Source organism: Perca flavescens, chromosome 10 (assembly GCF_004354835.1).
Source record: "Perca flavescens isolate YP-PL-M2 chromosome 10, PFLA_1.0, whole genome shotgun sequence".
In the NCBI taxonomy this organism is placed as follows: domain Eukaryota; kingdom Metazoa; phylum Chordata; class Actinopteri; order Perciformes; family Percidae; genus Perca; species Perca flavescens.
In genome coordinates this window covers 30,258,738-30,275,429 of record NC_041340.1, presented here as the reverse complement: position 1 = coordinate 30,275,429, position 16,692 = coordinate 30,258,738, and the positions used below count along the sequence as shown (strand labels likewise).

The following is a 16,692-nucleotide window of genomic DNA, read 5'->3' as shown; positions in this document are numbered from 1 at the left end:
ATTGCCTCCCTTGCATTTGCAGTACTTGCAACAACAGATACCAGCTACCCGACAGGGACACCCATTCTTGTGTGCACACTTGCCACACGAGCATGGATCTGGCAAACCTTCAGGTTTTGAGATTACAATCTCCGGGACTAATAAACTGCCCTTTCTTACAAAACCATAAGCATCTGCATTTAAGATCAAGGTGGCGTCTGTAAATGGTGCTTGGACCCAAAGCTGCTGTTGATAATAGGCATAGGATGCACTTGTTGAGATTGATCGGTTTAGGTGAAAGGAGCAGTGAGAGGTACCTCATCCTGAAAATAAACAATTATACTGTTAGGTTGCTCAAAAAAGCTAGATTAAATTTTTTCTACCATAAACTATTTCCCACTTCAAACAAATGCCTTAAGCATGGCATGTCACGTTTCTATTTTTTACCCCCATAATCCACAGATAAATTGAAATTAATTAATTAACCCCTTCAGACCTGCATTTTTTTGACTGGGTACATTTCTTTTTTTTTAACTGATTCTGACATAAAAACAAAGTGGAAAAAATACATTTTTGGTAACTCGTGTTTTTAATAGTAGTTTTTCATGTCCATTCCAGTGGACGCCACAACGACATGGGTGTAAAACGTCATAAAAACTTAAGAAAAATAAGGCTGAGTTTTTCCACATAGTAATCAATCAGGTATGACGTAAACATCTGGAACTGGATGTTTGCATGGTTTTGAGTCTGTGTACAGTTCTGAACATGCACATGAACTTGATAGGGGTATCTCAGCGTGGGTAGGGAACAGCAGTGAGGTCATCACCAGGAAAACCCAGAGCCTGCATAAAGATAGAGAAATGAGAAATCTGAACATGCACATGAACACAATAAATGTATGATTGTAGATAAGATTACCTGAAAAAAAACTATCATGAACTTCCAACAGATAACCATACTTTTTATAGTAGGCTAATGAATTGATGGCACATTTACTTGGGATGGAACTGGAACGTGAACTTGAGAAGAATTCTCACATTAACTTACTCATACTCATTTTCGATGAGCAGCCTTGAAGCAGTTTCGGTGTGGCACAAAGCAAAAGTGGATGTTGCACTTGTCACAAAAGACGTGTGTCTTTCCTGTACAGTATGGCATCTTGCATCTGGTAGCCTCTTTCTTTTCATCATAATTTGGCATGTGGTCAACCATGTCATACTGAACTTCACGTAGAGGCCGTACATCCTGGACTGGTCTGTGAGCTGGTCTGTGGGGGACACGCTGTGGTTCTGGAGACATACTGGGTCTTCCACGTTTTGCTGCCACTGTTTTATGGACTCTCACCAGACACTGGGCCACATTCATCTTGAAATGGAGGAGATCCTGGATGTCTTTGGTCTGGATATTGGCCCTCTTGGCGTCCAGCCTGTACTCCAACCAACTGTTGACCACAGCCATGTCAAAAGCATGGGTTATCATTCTCAGGGTCCACTTTTTTGACCGAATTTCTGTACGGTACAGACTGACAAGTTGATTAAGCAGGTCAACGCCGCCCATTGCTTCATTGTACAGCTTAACCACCTCTGGACGGGACACCATCAAAAATTGGGCCTTCTTTTTGTCCCACCGCTGCACTTCATTCATTCTGCCAACACCGACGATGTTGGAGGCCATGACAACTGGTCTGTTGTCATACCATTTGACCAGTGCCACCTTACCATCAAGGCTTACAACTTCATCACAGCTTCCTCGAGGCTTCTTGGCCATCTCTTTATCAGACTGTAGAGGAGGCCTGGCAAAGCGAAAGACCCTTGCTGTCCCAGCAGCATGAATTTTCCTCTCAGCCAGCAGCTCCAGAAGATTGTACATTGTGAAATAATTGTCAAAATACAACTTGTGGTTGGCCTCAGTGATCCGCTGGCTAAGATGGTACACCACTCCAGCTCCAAGTCCTAGCTGCTTCCTGTGCTCTTGTGATAGCTCCATGTTTGTGCCTTGGTGCAGCAAGAAGTCGTAGGCCATGCCACTTTTCCCACACAGGAAGTATATTTTCACCCCCCATGGGTGTGGCTTGCCTTTGATGAACTGTTTGACAGACAGAGTTCCGCGAAATGGCACCATTTGTTCATCAACGCAAAGGTTCTCCTCTAGTGGAAGCTCCAAGCATCTACTGCGTATGGCGTCATAGAGAGGACGTACCTTGTAAAACACATCATTGTTGTCAGCTGGCTTCTCCAAATTGTTGACCAAATGCAAATGTGACCGGAGCTGGAAGAATCTGTCACGGGGCATTGTGTTTTGAAAAATACCAATGTCCATCCCAGCTTCCCAGTACATGGAGACTCTTGGCATTTTCAACACTCCCATAGCAAGGTGGAGACCGATTACGGTTCTGATCTCTCCTGGACTTGTCGGTTGGAAACTTAATGTACCACTTTGCAAGGCATAAACATTTGTGTTGTCGGCCATCAAATTGAAGATCTCATCTGGTATATACTGTTTGAAGAATTCATAGGGTCTCATGGGATGAGCCTCTTGAATTGGAGGATTCTCAAAGGAAGTGTCCATGATTGTATTGAATGGCCTGTGACGCCACTTGATTTCTTCCTTCCTGGTTACTGTCATCTCCTCCTGTCTTCCTCTGTCCTCCTCTGTCACTACACTGTCTTTCTCCTCTAGCTCAATCTCATTGGCCACATCAAGTTCTTCTGGCATGCATGTAACCTCTTCACTGTCCCTCTCTGTCCCTAACAAAACAATCACATTTTAACTCATTTTAGGTATTCTTACTCTTGAACTATTATGCACTCTATTTATATCTTACATATAAGACATTAAATTGATAAAAAAACACATACTAAGAATTAAAAACACTCTTCATTGCTAAACTTACCACCTATCTCACTACTGGTTTCATCCTCCTCATTTCCCGAGTTCAAGGAGTCAAGTTCAGATAACTCTCCATTTACGAGACGTTCAAGAAAGTCTTCGACTTTATACTCTACAAGAACATTATGTACAAAAAATATATATTTAAAATTTTGTAATCATGAATAAATAAACTGTGACACCATACTTTACCTATGAAAAGCTTAAATGTATTCTTTTTCTTTATATACTGACACTAAACATGTGAGTGTTAGCTAAACCTGCCCACCTCCTGATGTCCATTGCAATGGACATCGGACTTTGAAAAAATCCTATACATTAATTATATGATGTATGTTTGAAATAACTTCAAATATTATCACTTGTAACAGTTACAATTATACTGACAGCAAATTTGTTTGGCCAGCATGAACATAAATTTACATTTTTGATTGAAAATAGGCACTTACTCTTCCCTCTCTGCAGTCGCTCCGCCATGCTTGTCTTGTCCGATGTCTGTCACTCTCTCAGAACATGCTCAAAGTCAAAACATGATTTTGATTGGATAATCAGGGTCCAATCAGTAACCAGCATTGCTGACATCATTCAATTACAGAGTATTTATTGGTCTAGAGACAAAAATATGTCATGACCATTCCAATGGACACAGGGTCCGAAGGGGTTAAAGCTTATCTTACAATGTTTCCCGCTGTAGCCCAGTCCAATGAAGTATTATCTATGTGACACTGGATGGATAAGTTGTTCTCTCACTCTCTCCAGATCTTTTGGAATTTTGTAAAAATAATGTTTAAAATATGAGTAATTGGTATTATATGTACCAAGTTATCTGTTCTTTGTGAGAAATAACTTCATAACCTGAAGACACTGTAACTTCATCAACTTGTCTGAGACTATGTGATCACAAGTTGTGATGTACTGGTGATGACATTTTCCCTATTTTGCAAAAAAAACAACAAAAGAAACACTAGCCGCTAGCTAGCTAACAAACTGTATTAGCTAGCTACAATACACACCAAAGTAAATTATAAAACTGATACAAATTCATTATAATTATTTAAATACACAAAATTACAACTCATATGATAATGAGACGTAATAAATGTACACGTCAACACAAAGAATAAAGTAGATTTCCTTACTTTTCTTGATCTCATAAGTCATCTTGCTTGACAGCCATGTGCTCTGCTATGAACTCAGGTCACTATGGCTGCCAAGTAAACTTTTGTTGAAAAAAAAAGTTGGAGATGATGATGTGATGACAGCAATATTTAGAACAGGTAGGAAATGTAAGCTTTTAAAGTTTAGGTTAATAAATAACTGGCAATTCCTGTATGTTGCTAGTTGTATGTAATAGGTTGACTGTATTTTAGCCATTTTTCTTTATATCAAATCAGAATGCTTAAACTCTTCTATGACCTTATAATCATGGTCAGTGTAAACATGTGATCACCTCAGAAAAATCTGTAGCTTCAAGGGTTCATATGTATGCATATTTAATGAGATATTGCCTAATTTGCATATTTTATTAAATTTTTTAGACAAAGTGTAATACAAAAAGTATTTCTTTTAATATGAAGATTAATCTGGTAGAAATGTATGATGATATCTATAAAGAGAAAAAAAAGTTCCATTCACCTGTAGTGTGATAATCATAGATATAGAACAATAGATATGACATGTAATTCTGACTTGCGATTCCAGGATGGAAGCACTTGGCGGCCATTTTACCAGGGTTAAGTTTTAGAATTGCTTCCATTGGAATCAATGGGGAAAGAGGCTCATGTTGTCTTTATTATCCTTATATTTTTCTACCAATACATCAATAGTGGTTTTAATTCAAAGTAATGACTGTAAGACAACTGTGCCTTTCTAGAAAGAAACAAAAAGAGAGATTTGGGTGGAATTTTGATTGATAGCGCTCCAAGAGAACAAGTAAATTGTTCAATTATGAAGATAATCTCATAATTTTGCATTTATATTGCAGGTATTAATTTTATTTTTTCAATTTTGCATGGACTTAATATGTAAAAACTGTCTTTGGTATTCTGAATGGCTAATATACATTAAACAATATTTTTTAATGTCAATCTCAACTATAAGACCACATTTCCCATCAACCCCGCTACCTCCTGTTTAGCGTTTGTTTTCTTACTGTCAGCTGGCCGGCGTGGAGTTTGTTTTGACGATGAGCGGAGTAGCTAGTTGAAGAGCCTCGCTAGCTTCAATGAGTTTTTGTTGATAAAGACTATAATGACTTCACCAGAACTGCTGATGGACTTGTTGCAATTTTCATTGCGCTTACGTTATGGAAATTACATTTAAGATAGTAATGCAGAGACTTTGCTGCTGAAGTAGGACTCCTTTCTGGAAGTTACTTTACCTCATCAAGACATGGATTATTAAGTTTTAATTTGCTTTACTGAAAGGAAAATCGTGTAAAGGCATGAGGTAAGCTGACAACAATAGATAGCTAGTTAATAGAATAGTTCATATATGATGACTGACAGCAGGATTCAACATGGCTAATGTTTGGGGAGCTAACGTTAGCTGGTGAAAATGTACAGTTAAGTGCGGCTGGTCTGTTAGGCTCTGTGTTGCTGGATGTGGCTACTGTTGATTTGTGTAACGTAACTTTACTCTGTGTGTAACGTTACAGTACTTGTCGTTAACTTTAATTTAACTGAAAACTTAACACAGATTGAGTGAAATCAGCCGCAGCAGTCAATGTATGTATGTCAATATTAACGACGTGTTAAAAAAACTGTTATACGTTAACGTTACTAAATGTCTTATTTGAGGTAAAAAAATCAATCAACTAAAACGATATTTGCTGTTCATAAATGATGTTAAGAGCTAGCTAGCAATCACTACTAACTGACATCTAAGCCGGTCTGTGAACAGTTGCTAGGCAACGTAACTAGCTAGCTAGCTAGTTCACCAACTTTCCTGTATTTATAATTAAAAAAAGAAGAGAAAATTACTCTATCTACTCCTATTGACATGTAGAAAGTGATGGCAGCCTCCTGGTCTCTTTGGTCCTTCTGGTAAAGCAGTTAGGTGCTGCACAGCTGATAACCATACTTGCTGCCATAGGTGACAATTGTAAACAGTACCCTAGTAAGATGGTGGACAGTTATGCCATAAATTATGACGTCATGTCATATTTATTGTTCTATATCTATGGTGATAATAGTGTTACCTGTTGTGGTCATTTTCAGGACTTTCGTCCCGGGTAGAGATTTTGGCACACATCACACGTTATTCAATGGGGTCATATAAGTCTATAACAGTTGAAATATTCTCCGCTAAATGAAGTGCATACAAATCTTCATTTCATAAGTCGAAACTGTCTGCGAGCTTCTCCTGTACTATACGGTAATTCCTCTACTATGCGACAGTAGTATGGTGGCCCAGTGGTTAGCACTGTGTCCTCACACTGTGTCCTCAGCAAGAAGGTTCTGTGTTCGAATCCAGGTCATTCCGGGGCCTTTCTGTGTGGAGTTTGCATGTTCTCCCCATGTTTGCATGGGTTTCCTCTGGGTGCTCTGGTTTCCCCCACAATCAAAAACATGTACTAGGTTCTCCAGGCAGTGCCTTGATCAAGGGCACTGTCATTGGCTGCCCACTGCTCCCTTGAGGGATGGGTTAAATGCAGAGAATGAATTTCGCTACATGTACAAATAAAGTACCTTTACCTAAGTAGCTTGGTTATGACACAATCGTTAGCCTATTTTTACCCTGAATGGGAGGAAAATTATTTTTTTGTTTATTCTCATTCAAAGCCTGTTTGTTTGATTGCAATGCAACGGTGGCGTTGGCAAAGAAAGGGAATCTGGAGCGGCATTTTAAAACATTACACTGGAGCTATGAGAGGGATTTCCCTGCAAAAACGCCTTTAAGCGCCACGAAACTGCAGGATTTGAAAGAAGAGCTTGCAGCACGGCAGTCAATCTTCACCAAACCGAAGACAACTATTGCTTCCTATCACGTCAGTCACGTCCTTGCTCAACACAAGAAGCCATTCAATGATGGCGATATGGTGAAGGAAGCCTTTCTCGAGGCAGCGGATAGCCTTTTTGACGACTTTAAAAATAAAACAGAGACCGTGAAGGCCATTAAAGAAGTGCAACTCTCCCGCAATACTACTACAAGGCGATGTGAGAGAATGGCTGTGGATGTGGAGGAGCAACTGAGGAGGGATATTGACGCATGTGAGTGTTTTTCCCTCCAATTTGACAAGTTGACTGATATGGTGGACTGATGTTTTCATGATGGATATTGCGATGAAGATTGTGTGTTAAATTCAGGCTAGGAGTCTGCAGAGAAGGCTTTTCCTGCTGCTTCAAATGGATGTTAGGCGGTTAAGCAGAGGTAAATTTTTGGCCAGATTTACGGAGCTATTGCCTGAAATCAAAGAAATCCTGAAGCTTTCAAAGCATGTGGATTACCATACAAAGCTAGAGGACCACCAGTGGCTTTTAGATTTATCTTTCCTCACTGATCTCACTGGCAAGCTCAATGAATTGAATTTAGAGCTGCAGGGTAAGGGTAAAGATGTAGTCAACATGATGAGTTCAGTGAACACGTTTAAAAGCAACCTACAGCTGATGTCAAGCAGGCTACTGCGTGGTAACCTGCGCAACTTGCACATGCACATGCACGCAGAACTACAACGTCAAGGTAAAGGTGAGACACAGCTTGACAGTGCACATTATGAGGAGCATGTTCAGAGCATCTTGTCAGAGTTTGAGAGGCGTTTTACTGATTTGCATCCATCGAGCCTGTAGCTAGCTCTATGTGTTATCCACTTGGTGCAAGTATTGATGGTGGTTGGTGAGATTGCCGCCAAAGTCAAATCACTTTTCGACTTAGAAAGCTCTGCTCTTAAGGATGAGATTCTGACATTGCAAAATGACATTGAGATCAAAGCCAGATCAAAATCCGCTCAACCTGGAGAGCATGTAGTGTTCTGGAAACTACTGGTGGAGGAGAAGTATCCCAATCTCAGAAGATGTGCTTTGAACCTGACAGCTCTTTTTGGATTAACTTATTTGTGCGATTCTGCTTTCTCGCACATGAAAATCATCATGTCCAAGTACAGATCAACAATGACTGATGACCACCTTGCAGCCTGCCTACGCCTTGCAACCAGCTCCTACACTCCTGACTACGAGAAGCTAGCCTCCTCCTCCCAGTGCCAGGTCTCCCACTAAGGTACAAAGTGATTTCCTTTTTTCAAACTCAGAGATCTACCTGTTTTGTATCTGGTTTATTTTTCTGTTTGGTTCATGTTAAGGTCAGTATTGGCTATTGCTCATCATGCAGATTGGCGTGTGTGTGTGTGTGTGTGTGTGTGCACGTGAGCGTGTGTGTGTGTGTGTGTGTGTGTGTGTTTGAGAGAGGGAGGGTTTGTGTTGTGATGTCTAGTAGTTGTGTGACAACAAGAACAAGTGTTGTGAGGTTAGTTACTGCAGGCTGGAAACGAAGTGTATGAGTTTGCGATGTTGACACTGGACTGGTAGATCTTGGGAGGTTGCCCTGCATGAAAAGTGGGATTTTCGTCAGTATGCGGCACTGTAGATTGTCGTGGAACTTCAGGTTTACGACTGTACACGGCAATTTACAGGCAACACCGAAAACTGCCGTAAATTGTCGGAAATTGACGTGGGCCTTGCTTGGCAGTTGTCCCCCCATGACCCCCCCTCCCTCTAATTCTAGGTGAGGCTTTCACATGTAAATGAAAATGCTGTGAGCTATACAAATGCAAATCAGGGTAGCAGCAGGGGGAGTTTTACCCCAGGTGACATTTTTCTAAAAGCTATTAACTTAATTTTAAGAAAATCTTTTAAAATAGATCAGACTCAGTACAGCTTAATTGTAGACTCTTCAATTTTAGCTTGAATTGATTTATTTAATGAAAGTATGCTAGATTAATTACTTTGTATGTCATTAGCAATGACCAGTGTTATGTAAAAAAGATACACAAAATAATTTATTTCAACAATTAGTTTGGCTGAAATGGCCTCATAATCCAGACTTCAATTGTCCTATTATTAAGCTTTCCCAGTAATCCATTATAACTCACTGTAATTCACCTCCACACCATATGTGCGCTGTTCGCGCCCTGCTGGTTAATGTGCTCCACGGTCTCTCTCTATCATTCTGCCACGCCCCCTACCCCCGCCCTCACTGCTTCCATTTGAAAAAAATCGGCGGGACTCGGGAGATGAGTCTGAGAGTTGAAGCAAAAACCTCCGAAATATGGGGATATTTCAGGCCAACTGTTAAAAGAGTTGTCGGTACACTCTGTCAAACTTCACTTGGAAACCCACAGGAGTTGTTCGAGACGTTTGGAGCGGTTATTTTCTCTCCTCCATGTCTCCTCCGGGGCTCCAAAGATGCGCTCAAAAAGAAGTCAACGTAAGTATATGATTATTAATGAAACGGCGAGCTAGTCTGTTCTGTTTATTAACTCTTGATCGTACAATGACTGTCTTTGGATGTTAAACAGGCTACTTAGACTTGGCAGTAATGTTTTAAACCCCACCAAGTTTAAACGCGAGCAGCACAGAGCTGTGGCTGCATTCAGCGCCATTCATTACAGAGCTGAGCGGGTGAGTTGCTTTAAAAAAAGTATATTTTTTTTATCTCGTAATTTTCAGAAAGCAGTCCGCCGTCTTCACAACTCTGAGACAAACTGTAGCAGGTGCTACGAACCGGAGCAAGGGTAAGATTCAAAGAATATGCTTTCATTGAATGAATTTCATTAACTCTTCTGTATAAGGACATAGATACGTTAATAGATACCGATCTTAACCATAGTTTTTTTTTTTTTTTTTTTACAGACTAACCTCGCCTCATAACGAGGCCGTGACCTATATTTGCTCGGAGCTGTCTGCAAGTACAGATTTACATGACGCTGATAATGACGCCATTGTGTGTAAGTAATTTTTACTTTTTCATCTTTCCATGTTTAATTTTACTGTGACTTATGTTTTTTATTCATAGCACTCTCATTTCATTGTTTTCCAGCTGCCTGTAAGACATATCACCAGACAGCACGCAGGAGCTTCAGCTAGAAACAACCAGATGTGGCATCGCGGGCAGAAGCTGTAAAGAGTTCAGCTCGGAGTCGGTCGAGAAGAAAAGAGGGTAAGATTAGATCCGTTTGGTTAATGTGAATATTTTTCAGGTGCATTCATAGGTGTGTTGTGGCCATAAATAAATATCACGCAGTACTGATTGTCTGTATTGATTGATTTTACAGCTGCTGGAAGCGAGACAGTGCTGGCTGCGGGTGAGGTGGCATTTGGAAGTGGGCCAAATGCCACCATAGACCTACAGGACAACGCACCACAGACGTCTGCAAAATGGACCGAATTCAGACCGAATGCTGCCGGTTACCTACAGCTCCGAGGCGGCCGGGGGTTAGGTGTGGACGGTGCTGCTTCTCGTGAGCGTGGGATATTTATTGTGTGTGCTGTATGTCTCCGATGCTTTGTACGTAGTTATTTTTTCTGATTGCGTTTGTGTTTTGTGTCAATAAAGCTCTATCTTTGAATAAACAGCACGTTCGTGGCAAATCATTTTAACTATGATAATCATGACATGAATATACAACATAGCATATATGAAATAAATATATATATATATATATATAATTTTATTATTATAATAATGGCCCAGGTTGACCAATAGCCTAACCAGTGACAGACCTGTCAACCAATCACGAGAGATTTTTCTTGTTTAAAAGTAGTGGTTTCATCCAATAGCGAGTGAGGAATTTCCAGCCAGGCCAGACGTTCTCAGTCAGTGTAACGCTTATCAGTTCAATTTTCTAAGCACAAACAGACATTTGGAAAAACAGAAAAATAGGTTCAAATATCCAATTTTTCATTTTTTTCCACCTTGACAAATTAAAAAATTGGATCTTTAACCTGTTTTTCCAATTTTCTGTTTTCATTCAGAGGATGAGAAATTTAGAAAATTACACAATTGCGTCTGGGTTCCAATTATTCAATAATTGAATGATATTCTCTCCCGGTTCCACCTAGCTCCGCCCCGCTCCGCCCCCCACTCAGCGCAGCAGAGAGCAGCCAGACCAAGACGAACATGAGAATGGATGACGACCTGTTGGAAGTTGAATTTCCAAAGACTTTTAGCGTTCACCGAGAGGTGAAACGCTTGTCCATATCCAGCACAGACTTGAATCAAGATCGCCTAGTGTCTATATTTAAAGTAAGTAAGTTTGGTGCTTTTAACTTAATAGCTAATTTCATTTTAACCATGTTCACGGACTAGCTAGCTAGCTAGCTAAGTTAATGTTAACTAGCTAGCTAAGTCACTGTACAGTGTAGCACGTGCTTCAAAAAATTACCTAAATTAAAATGTTTTCTAGGGTGTAGCCTACAGATGTGGTGTTTGTAACTACATACTAAGGCTATATATTTTGTGGATTGTGCTACAAAACTATCAACCTCCGTAGCACTAAATTTGTAAAAGAAAAGTTCAAGTACAGCCCTGCTCGTGTTGATGGCGATTAGCAAACTGTTGATGGCTAAACTGCAGAGTATTGTAATAAACACTACGAAACGTGATGTACTCAAATTTACCTTAAATTACCCGTGAAAATATACAAAACCACTTAATTTATATTAGAACAGTGCTTCCCTTTGCTCTTGCAGTTCAGGTTGTCCCTCTAGAGCAGTGGTTCCCAACCTTTTTTCCTTTTTTTAGACTCATGTCTAAGAAAAGCTGAGCCCCCGAAACCAAAGTTGAGGTAACTCTCGAGATAGAGCCTACTTTTTTTTTTTGATACAGAGGAGTTATCAGCACTGTTACGTTTCTCCTCCATGTTTCATTCATAAAATTGTGATGCCGTGGCGGCAGGAAAAATGAGGATACAACAAAATATATAGTTTTCATACAGACTTTTGTATACATTAGATATTCTAGTGTATTATCATCATTTGTTTAACATGTGCAAAACAATTTTTTTTACCTCAACCTCAAACCAGATAAAGACTCGCGCCCCCCCTGTGATCTTTGCCGCCCCCCCTGGGGGTGCCCGGACCCCAGGTTGGGAACCACTGCTCTAGAGGATCAGTTCCATATACTGTTGGATGTGTAAGGCATCCTCCATACATTGTATAGTCTGCAGCCACAACCTCCGCAGGTGGGAGAAGACCTTCAGGGACTGAAGTTGTTGCCTTGTGAACTTGGAATAACACATCAGGAATGCCTTTCTGAGGAATTGTATGTGCATTCCATGCAAACACAAATTTCTTTATACCAATTCTGCAACAGCTCTGTGCAAATTCGGAGATGCAGAACTTAGTACATTGATCATCCATGTCAATCAGGTCTTCATTTGCCATCTCTGATAAGAGTGATTTTATGGGATAATTAACTCTAGAATTAACTTCTACCCACTTGCGTTCTGCTGTATGATTTTGCTTTGATTGGCTCTGTATATACAGAGCCAATCAAAGCAAAATCAGACCACCATATATATGGTGGTCTGGTAGTGTTTCTTCTGTATGCCTGCAGATTGTCCTGCTGATACAAACAGAGGTAAAATACTCTGCCGTAGTCCACTCTAAGTTGGTCAAACAACCCATGCCTGAGACATAGGTCACGGTATACCTCATCATATATTATCAAATTGTTTTTTATGGGCATCACTGAATAACCCATTATCTTACTACTGAAACCATCAGTTGCAAGCACCTCTGTGACCCCAAAGTCAATCAGTTTTTCATTTTGGTCCATATGTAGTTTATGACCTGCATACTCCGCATAGTACACATGAGGGTTAATCTGCCTCGCAGTGCCTTCTCTCCTCATTTCAGTGTACACTGGGGTCATCTGTGCAAGTGCATGTCTGACACTTCTCTCACCTAACCGGAACCCTGCCGCTCTCAGTAAACCGGTTGTCATCCTCCGCCCATACACAGGACCACTTGAGGCTGCCGCAGACGCAACAAGTTGATGTGTCCCTTCCCTTCCTAGTCTTGCATAATCAAGTCTGTGTATGTTGTGCTCTGTGCAAAACTTGTATAATGATGAGATGCTTGCCCCCCTGTTAAGTCCAAAGTTCGTCTGTAAGAAGTTTTGCACTTGCCTGCAAGTATAATCTGAATTCTCAACAAGATTCCGAATTATAATCTCGTAATTATCCAGTGTCGACATGACGCAGATGTTGATTGTAGGGCAGCTGGTTGATCGTAGATGTGTGATGCGCACCAGGATGCACACCAGCAAAGTCTGTGGCTGATCCACAAACGGCAAATGATCCTTGATTTCTCATTAGTTCTGTCTGGAAGGATCCGTTTGGTCGTGGGAAAAATGTGTCGTGGGTGATGTCATCTTCTAGATAAATTCCATCTGGTTCCACCTGGTGAAATATGCAGACATGGTTCACTACCAAACAAAACCCCTTAATATCACCCCTTATAGATGCCTTACTTTTGACCCTAAAACCCTTCTAGAAAAACCTTCTGAATTTAACCCTTACTTTTCCGATTTCCCTCCTTAATCAAGGAATCCCTGAATTGACACCTTAAAATAAAATTAAGGTATACTTACAGTGTCCTTAATTACTCCTTAATCACAACAAATAAAGGGAACCCCTTACATCTTAAATGTAGCTAGATTAAGGGGTGACACCTTAAAATGGCATTTTAAGGTAAAATTAAGGGTCTATTTTATAAAAAATAAGGACCACTTAATATAAATTAAGTGGTTTTGTATGTTTTCACGGGTAATTTAAGGTAAATTTGAGTACATCACGTTTCGTAGTGTTTATTACAATACTCTGCAGTTTAGCCATCAACAGTTTGCTAATCGCCATCAACACAAGCAGGGCTGTACTTGAACTTTTCTTTTACAAATTTAGTGCTACGGAGGTTGATAGTTTTGTAGCACAATCCACAAAATATATAGCCTTAGTATGTAGTTACAAACACCACATCTGTAGGCTACACCCTAGAAAACATTTTAATTTAGGTAATTTTTTGAAGAACGTGCTACACTGTACAGTGACTTAGCTAGCTAGTTAACATTAACTTAGCTAGCTAGCTAGCTAGTCCGTGAACATGGTTAAAATGAAATTAGCTATTAAGTTAAAAGCACCAAACTTACTTACTTTAAATATAGACACTAGGCGATCTTGATTCAAGTCTGTGCTGGATATGGAAAGGCGTTTCACCTCTCGGTGAACGCTGAAAGTCTTTGGAAATTCAATTTCCAACAGGTCGTCATCCATTCTCATGTTCGTCTTGGTCTGGCTGCTCTCTGCTGCGCTGAGTGGGGGGCGGAGCGGGGCGGAGCTAGGTGGATCCGGGAGAGAATATCATTCAATTATTGAATAATTGGAGCCCAGACTAGTAATGTGGTGACCCATAATAGATAAGAACAAATGCTTATTTAAAATGGCGGCCTGGCAAACGACAAGGGCCACTTGAGTTAAGGGTTAAGAAATATATAATAAAAAGTTTGGGAACCACTGCTGTACTGTTGTACTGACACTCGTGCCCTGAAGGCTATGCTTTGAGCAGCCACAAATATTCTTGTAAAAAGGTAAAAACAATTTACATGCATGCAATTTGTCATATGAATTGTATAGGTAAAGAGGGAGGATTGTGATGCTAAATAAAATGGCTGTTATCTTCACATTGGATTACATTCTGCTGTTAGTCTGCATTGCTTTTACATGGTGATATCTGAATAGTTAATACAATAGCAATTGTATCTTTGCTTAAGCTCTTTTTGTGTTTGTTTCAGATCAACGGATAGCTTTGTCATTAACACTATGACAGAGTGCCAGACCTTGTCGAAAGATTTAAAAGGTAAGAAATATGTTTTCCCATCCACAGCATATCAAGTCTGCATTGCTACTAAAGCCCTTTTCAGACATGAATTCTTATGAAATATAATTTCCTCTTTTTTTCAATAGCTTCCACGTAATATGTCAAAGTGACTCCAATAGATGAATAGAGCCGGCCATTGGATTCCTGGAGGAAAGGCTGCGGAACGTCAGGAAGCGGCTGAGATCAACCAGCAGGTCGCAGAGCACGGCACAGACACCACCACAAACGCCAGATGATGGCGCTCTTGCAAGGGCTCTCATACCAGGTAATTATTAAACTGAAAAATTATTTGATGAAGCAAAACATCCATATTTCAGTGAATGACAACTTTCTTGTTCTTTTTTACAGACCGTACCATATCAGACGAACGTGGGTCACAGCTTAAAGAATGGTTGGGAAATGATTCTCAGCCCCTCAGCCAGATAGAGACCTACATGCCGAACACAGCAGTCTACAGGGCCAAGTGGATTAGGGACAACAATTGGACCATCGATCAGATCCTCGAAGAGTTCCCTCACCTAATGACCAAAGGCATGGTAGGTATAGGGAAATATGATCTTACATATAAGGATGCATTGTTTATAATGTTTTATTAGTGTGCCACATTGAATTGGTTTTAAAAATGTGTTTTCCATTTTATAGATTGCACAGGCTTGTCCTGCATGGGGATGCTGCATCAAAGTTGTTTGAAACTTGGTCACGTGAAATGCCAGGAGGGGAGTCTAAAATGGTAAAGTTTATTCAAAGTAGAATACTTGCTTGCAAGTAGAGCTAATGGCTCTTAATAGCAGCTTTTTAATAGGAATTTGAATTTGTTCAGTATAGACCTGTTGAATGTTCAGCCAGTTCATTCGTAATTGTTGTTTTGCTCTGAATGTTTTCCTACCTGAGTGATATGAACTGCACCAGTTCCACTATATTGTTGATATAATACATTTTTTCAAAGATTCCATTATGTTTTTTTGTTTTTGTATTGTTTAAGTGTTTATTAAATAATATATGCATACATCTAGCATGTATTCTGTTCTAGGTTTGTAGTTTAACAGTTTTATTGCAATTTATTTTCTTAAATTGTACTGTAATGTGTTAGAATTAATCTGGCATATAGGTTAATTTTGCCCAGCATTCGGGTACACTATATAACAAATATGTAGTTGAATCAACCCAGAATTGTAATTAATTTGACCCAGTATTTGGGTAGAATATTTAACTCATCTGTTGGGTTAAAAATCAGCAACCCATCTTGCTGGGTCAAATTAACTACTGTTGGTCCGGTGCAATAGTGATCCAGCGGTTGGGTTATAAAACAACCCAAGTTGGGTTATTTTTAACCCATCATTTTTAAGTGTGAAGGGATTGGGTTGGAGGGTCAGTACTAAGGATTTGTCACCCACAATGCTTCACAACCTCTAAATTGTTACAGGGTCTTCATTGGAAACCAAATCAACGACAGGCAGAATTAGATACAGAGCCCAGTGGCCATAAAGAGGAATCCAATCACATCAGAAACCATTAGAGCAGATTGTTGCTGGAGCATGATTTCTTCTCAAATATCATCACCACACAGGGCTGGGATTTTGACATTATGTATACACACAGTGGTGAAAAGCATAGTTTCAGTATAGTCTATTACATTTAGACAGTTTGGACTAGTTAGGAGAGGAGAAATTAGAATGCCAGACCAAGTGGTTTATTGGTAAATAAACAAGAATGAGAGAGAGAAATAAGAGAGTGAGTTCTGAACTCCGTGTTGTGTGCAGCCTATTACGCTACGTTCACACTGCAAGTCTTAATGGTTAATTCGGATTTTTTGCTCGGATCCGATTTTTTGTTTGGCTGTTCACATTACTTTTTAAAATGTGGCCTATATCAGATTCCAGTGTGAACTGTTTGCGGTTTCAAACTGACCCGCATGCATAAAAGAACAATAGCAATGACATCAGAAACAGCACGC

General features: G+C 40.0%; 1 protein-coding gene and 1 long non-coding RNA gene across 3 annotated transcripts; one reads left to right on the top strand and one right to left on the bottom strand.

Moving 5' to 3' along the window:
• Positions 1 to 770: 770 nt before the first annotated feature.
• Positions 771 to 3,515, bottom strand: LOC114562456 (piggyBac transposable element-derived protein 3-like). The gene is made up of 4 exons (XM_028588828.1): positions 3,318 to 3,515; positions 2,873 to 2,980; positions 1,324 to 2,726; positions 771 to 821 (listed from the first exon to the last, which is right to left on the bottom strand). The coding sequence occupies exons 1-4, from the start codon at positions 3,343 to 3,345 to the stop codon at positions 771 to 773; spliced, it is 1,590 nt and encodes a 529-aa protein (XP_028444629.1). The 5' UTR covers positions 3,346 to 3,515.
• Positions 3,516 to 14,201: 10,686 nt separating this feature from the next.
• Positions 14,202 to 15,615, top strand: LOC114562694 (uncharacterized). 2 transcript variants are annotated; one of them, XR_003693521.1, is made up of 5 exons: positions 14,202 to 14,448; positions 14,653 to 14,717; positions 14,825 to 15,003; positions 15,087 to 15,274; positions 15,381 to 15,615. It is a non-coding gene; the product is annotated as an uncharacterized LOC114562694 (long non-coding RNA). The 2 variants fall into 2 exon arrangements; XR_003693520.1 differs by having other exon boundaries at positions 14,205 to 14,717.
• Positions 15,616 to 16,692: the final 1,077 nt, after the last annotated feature.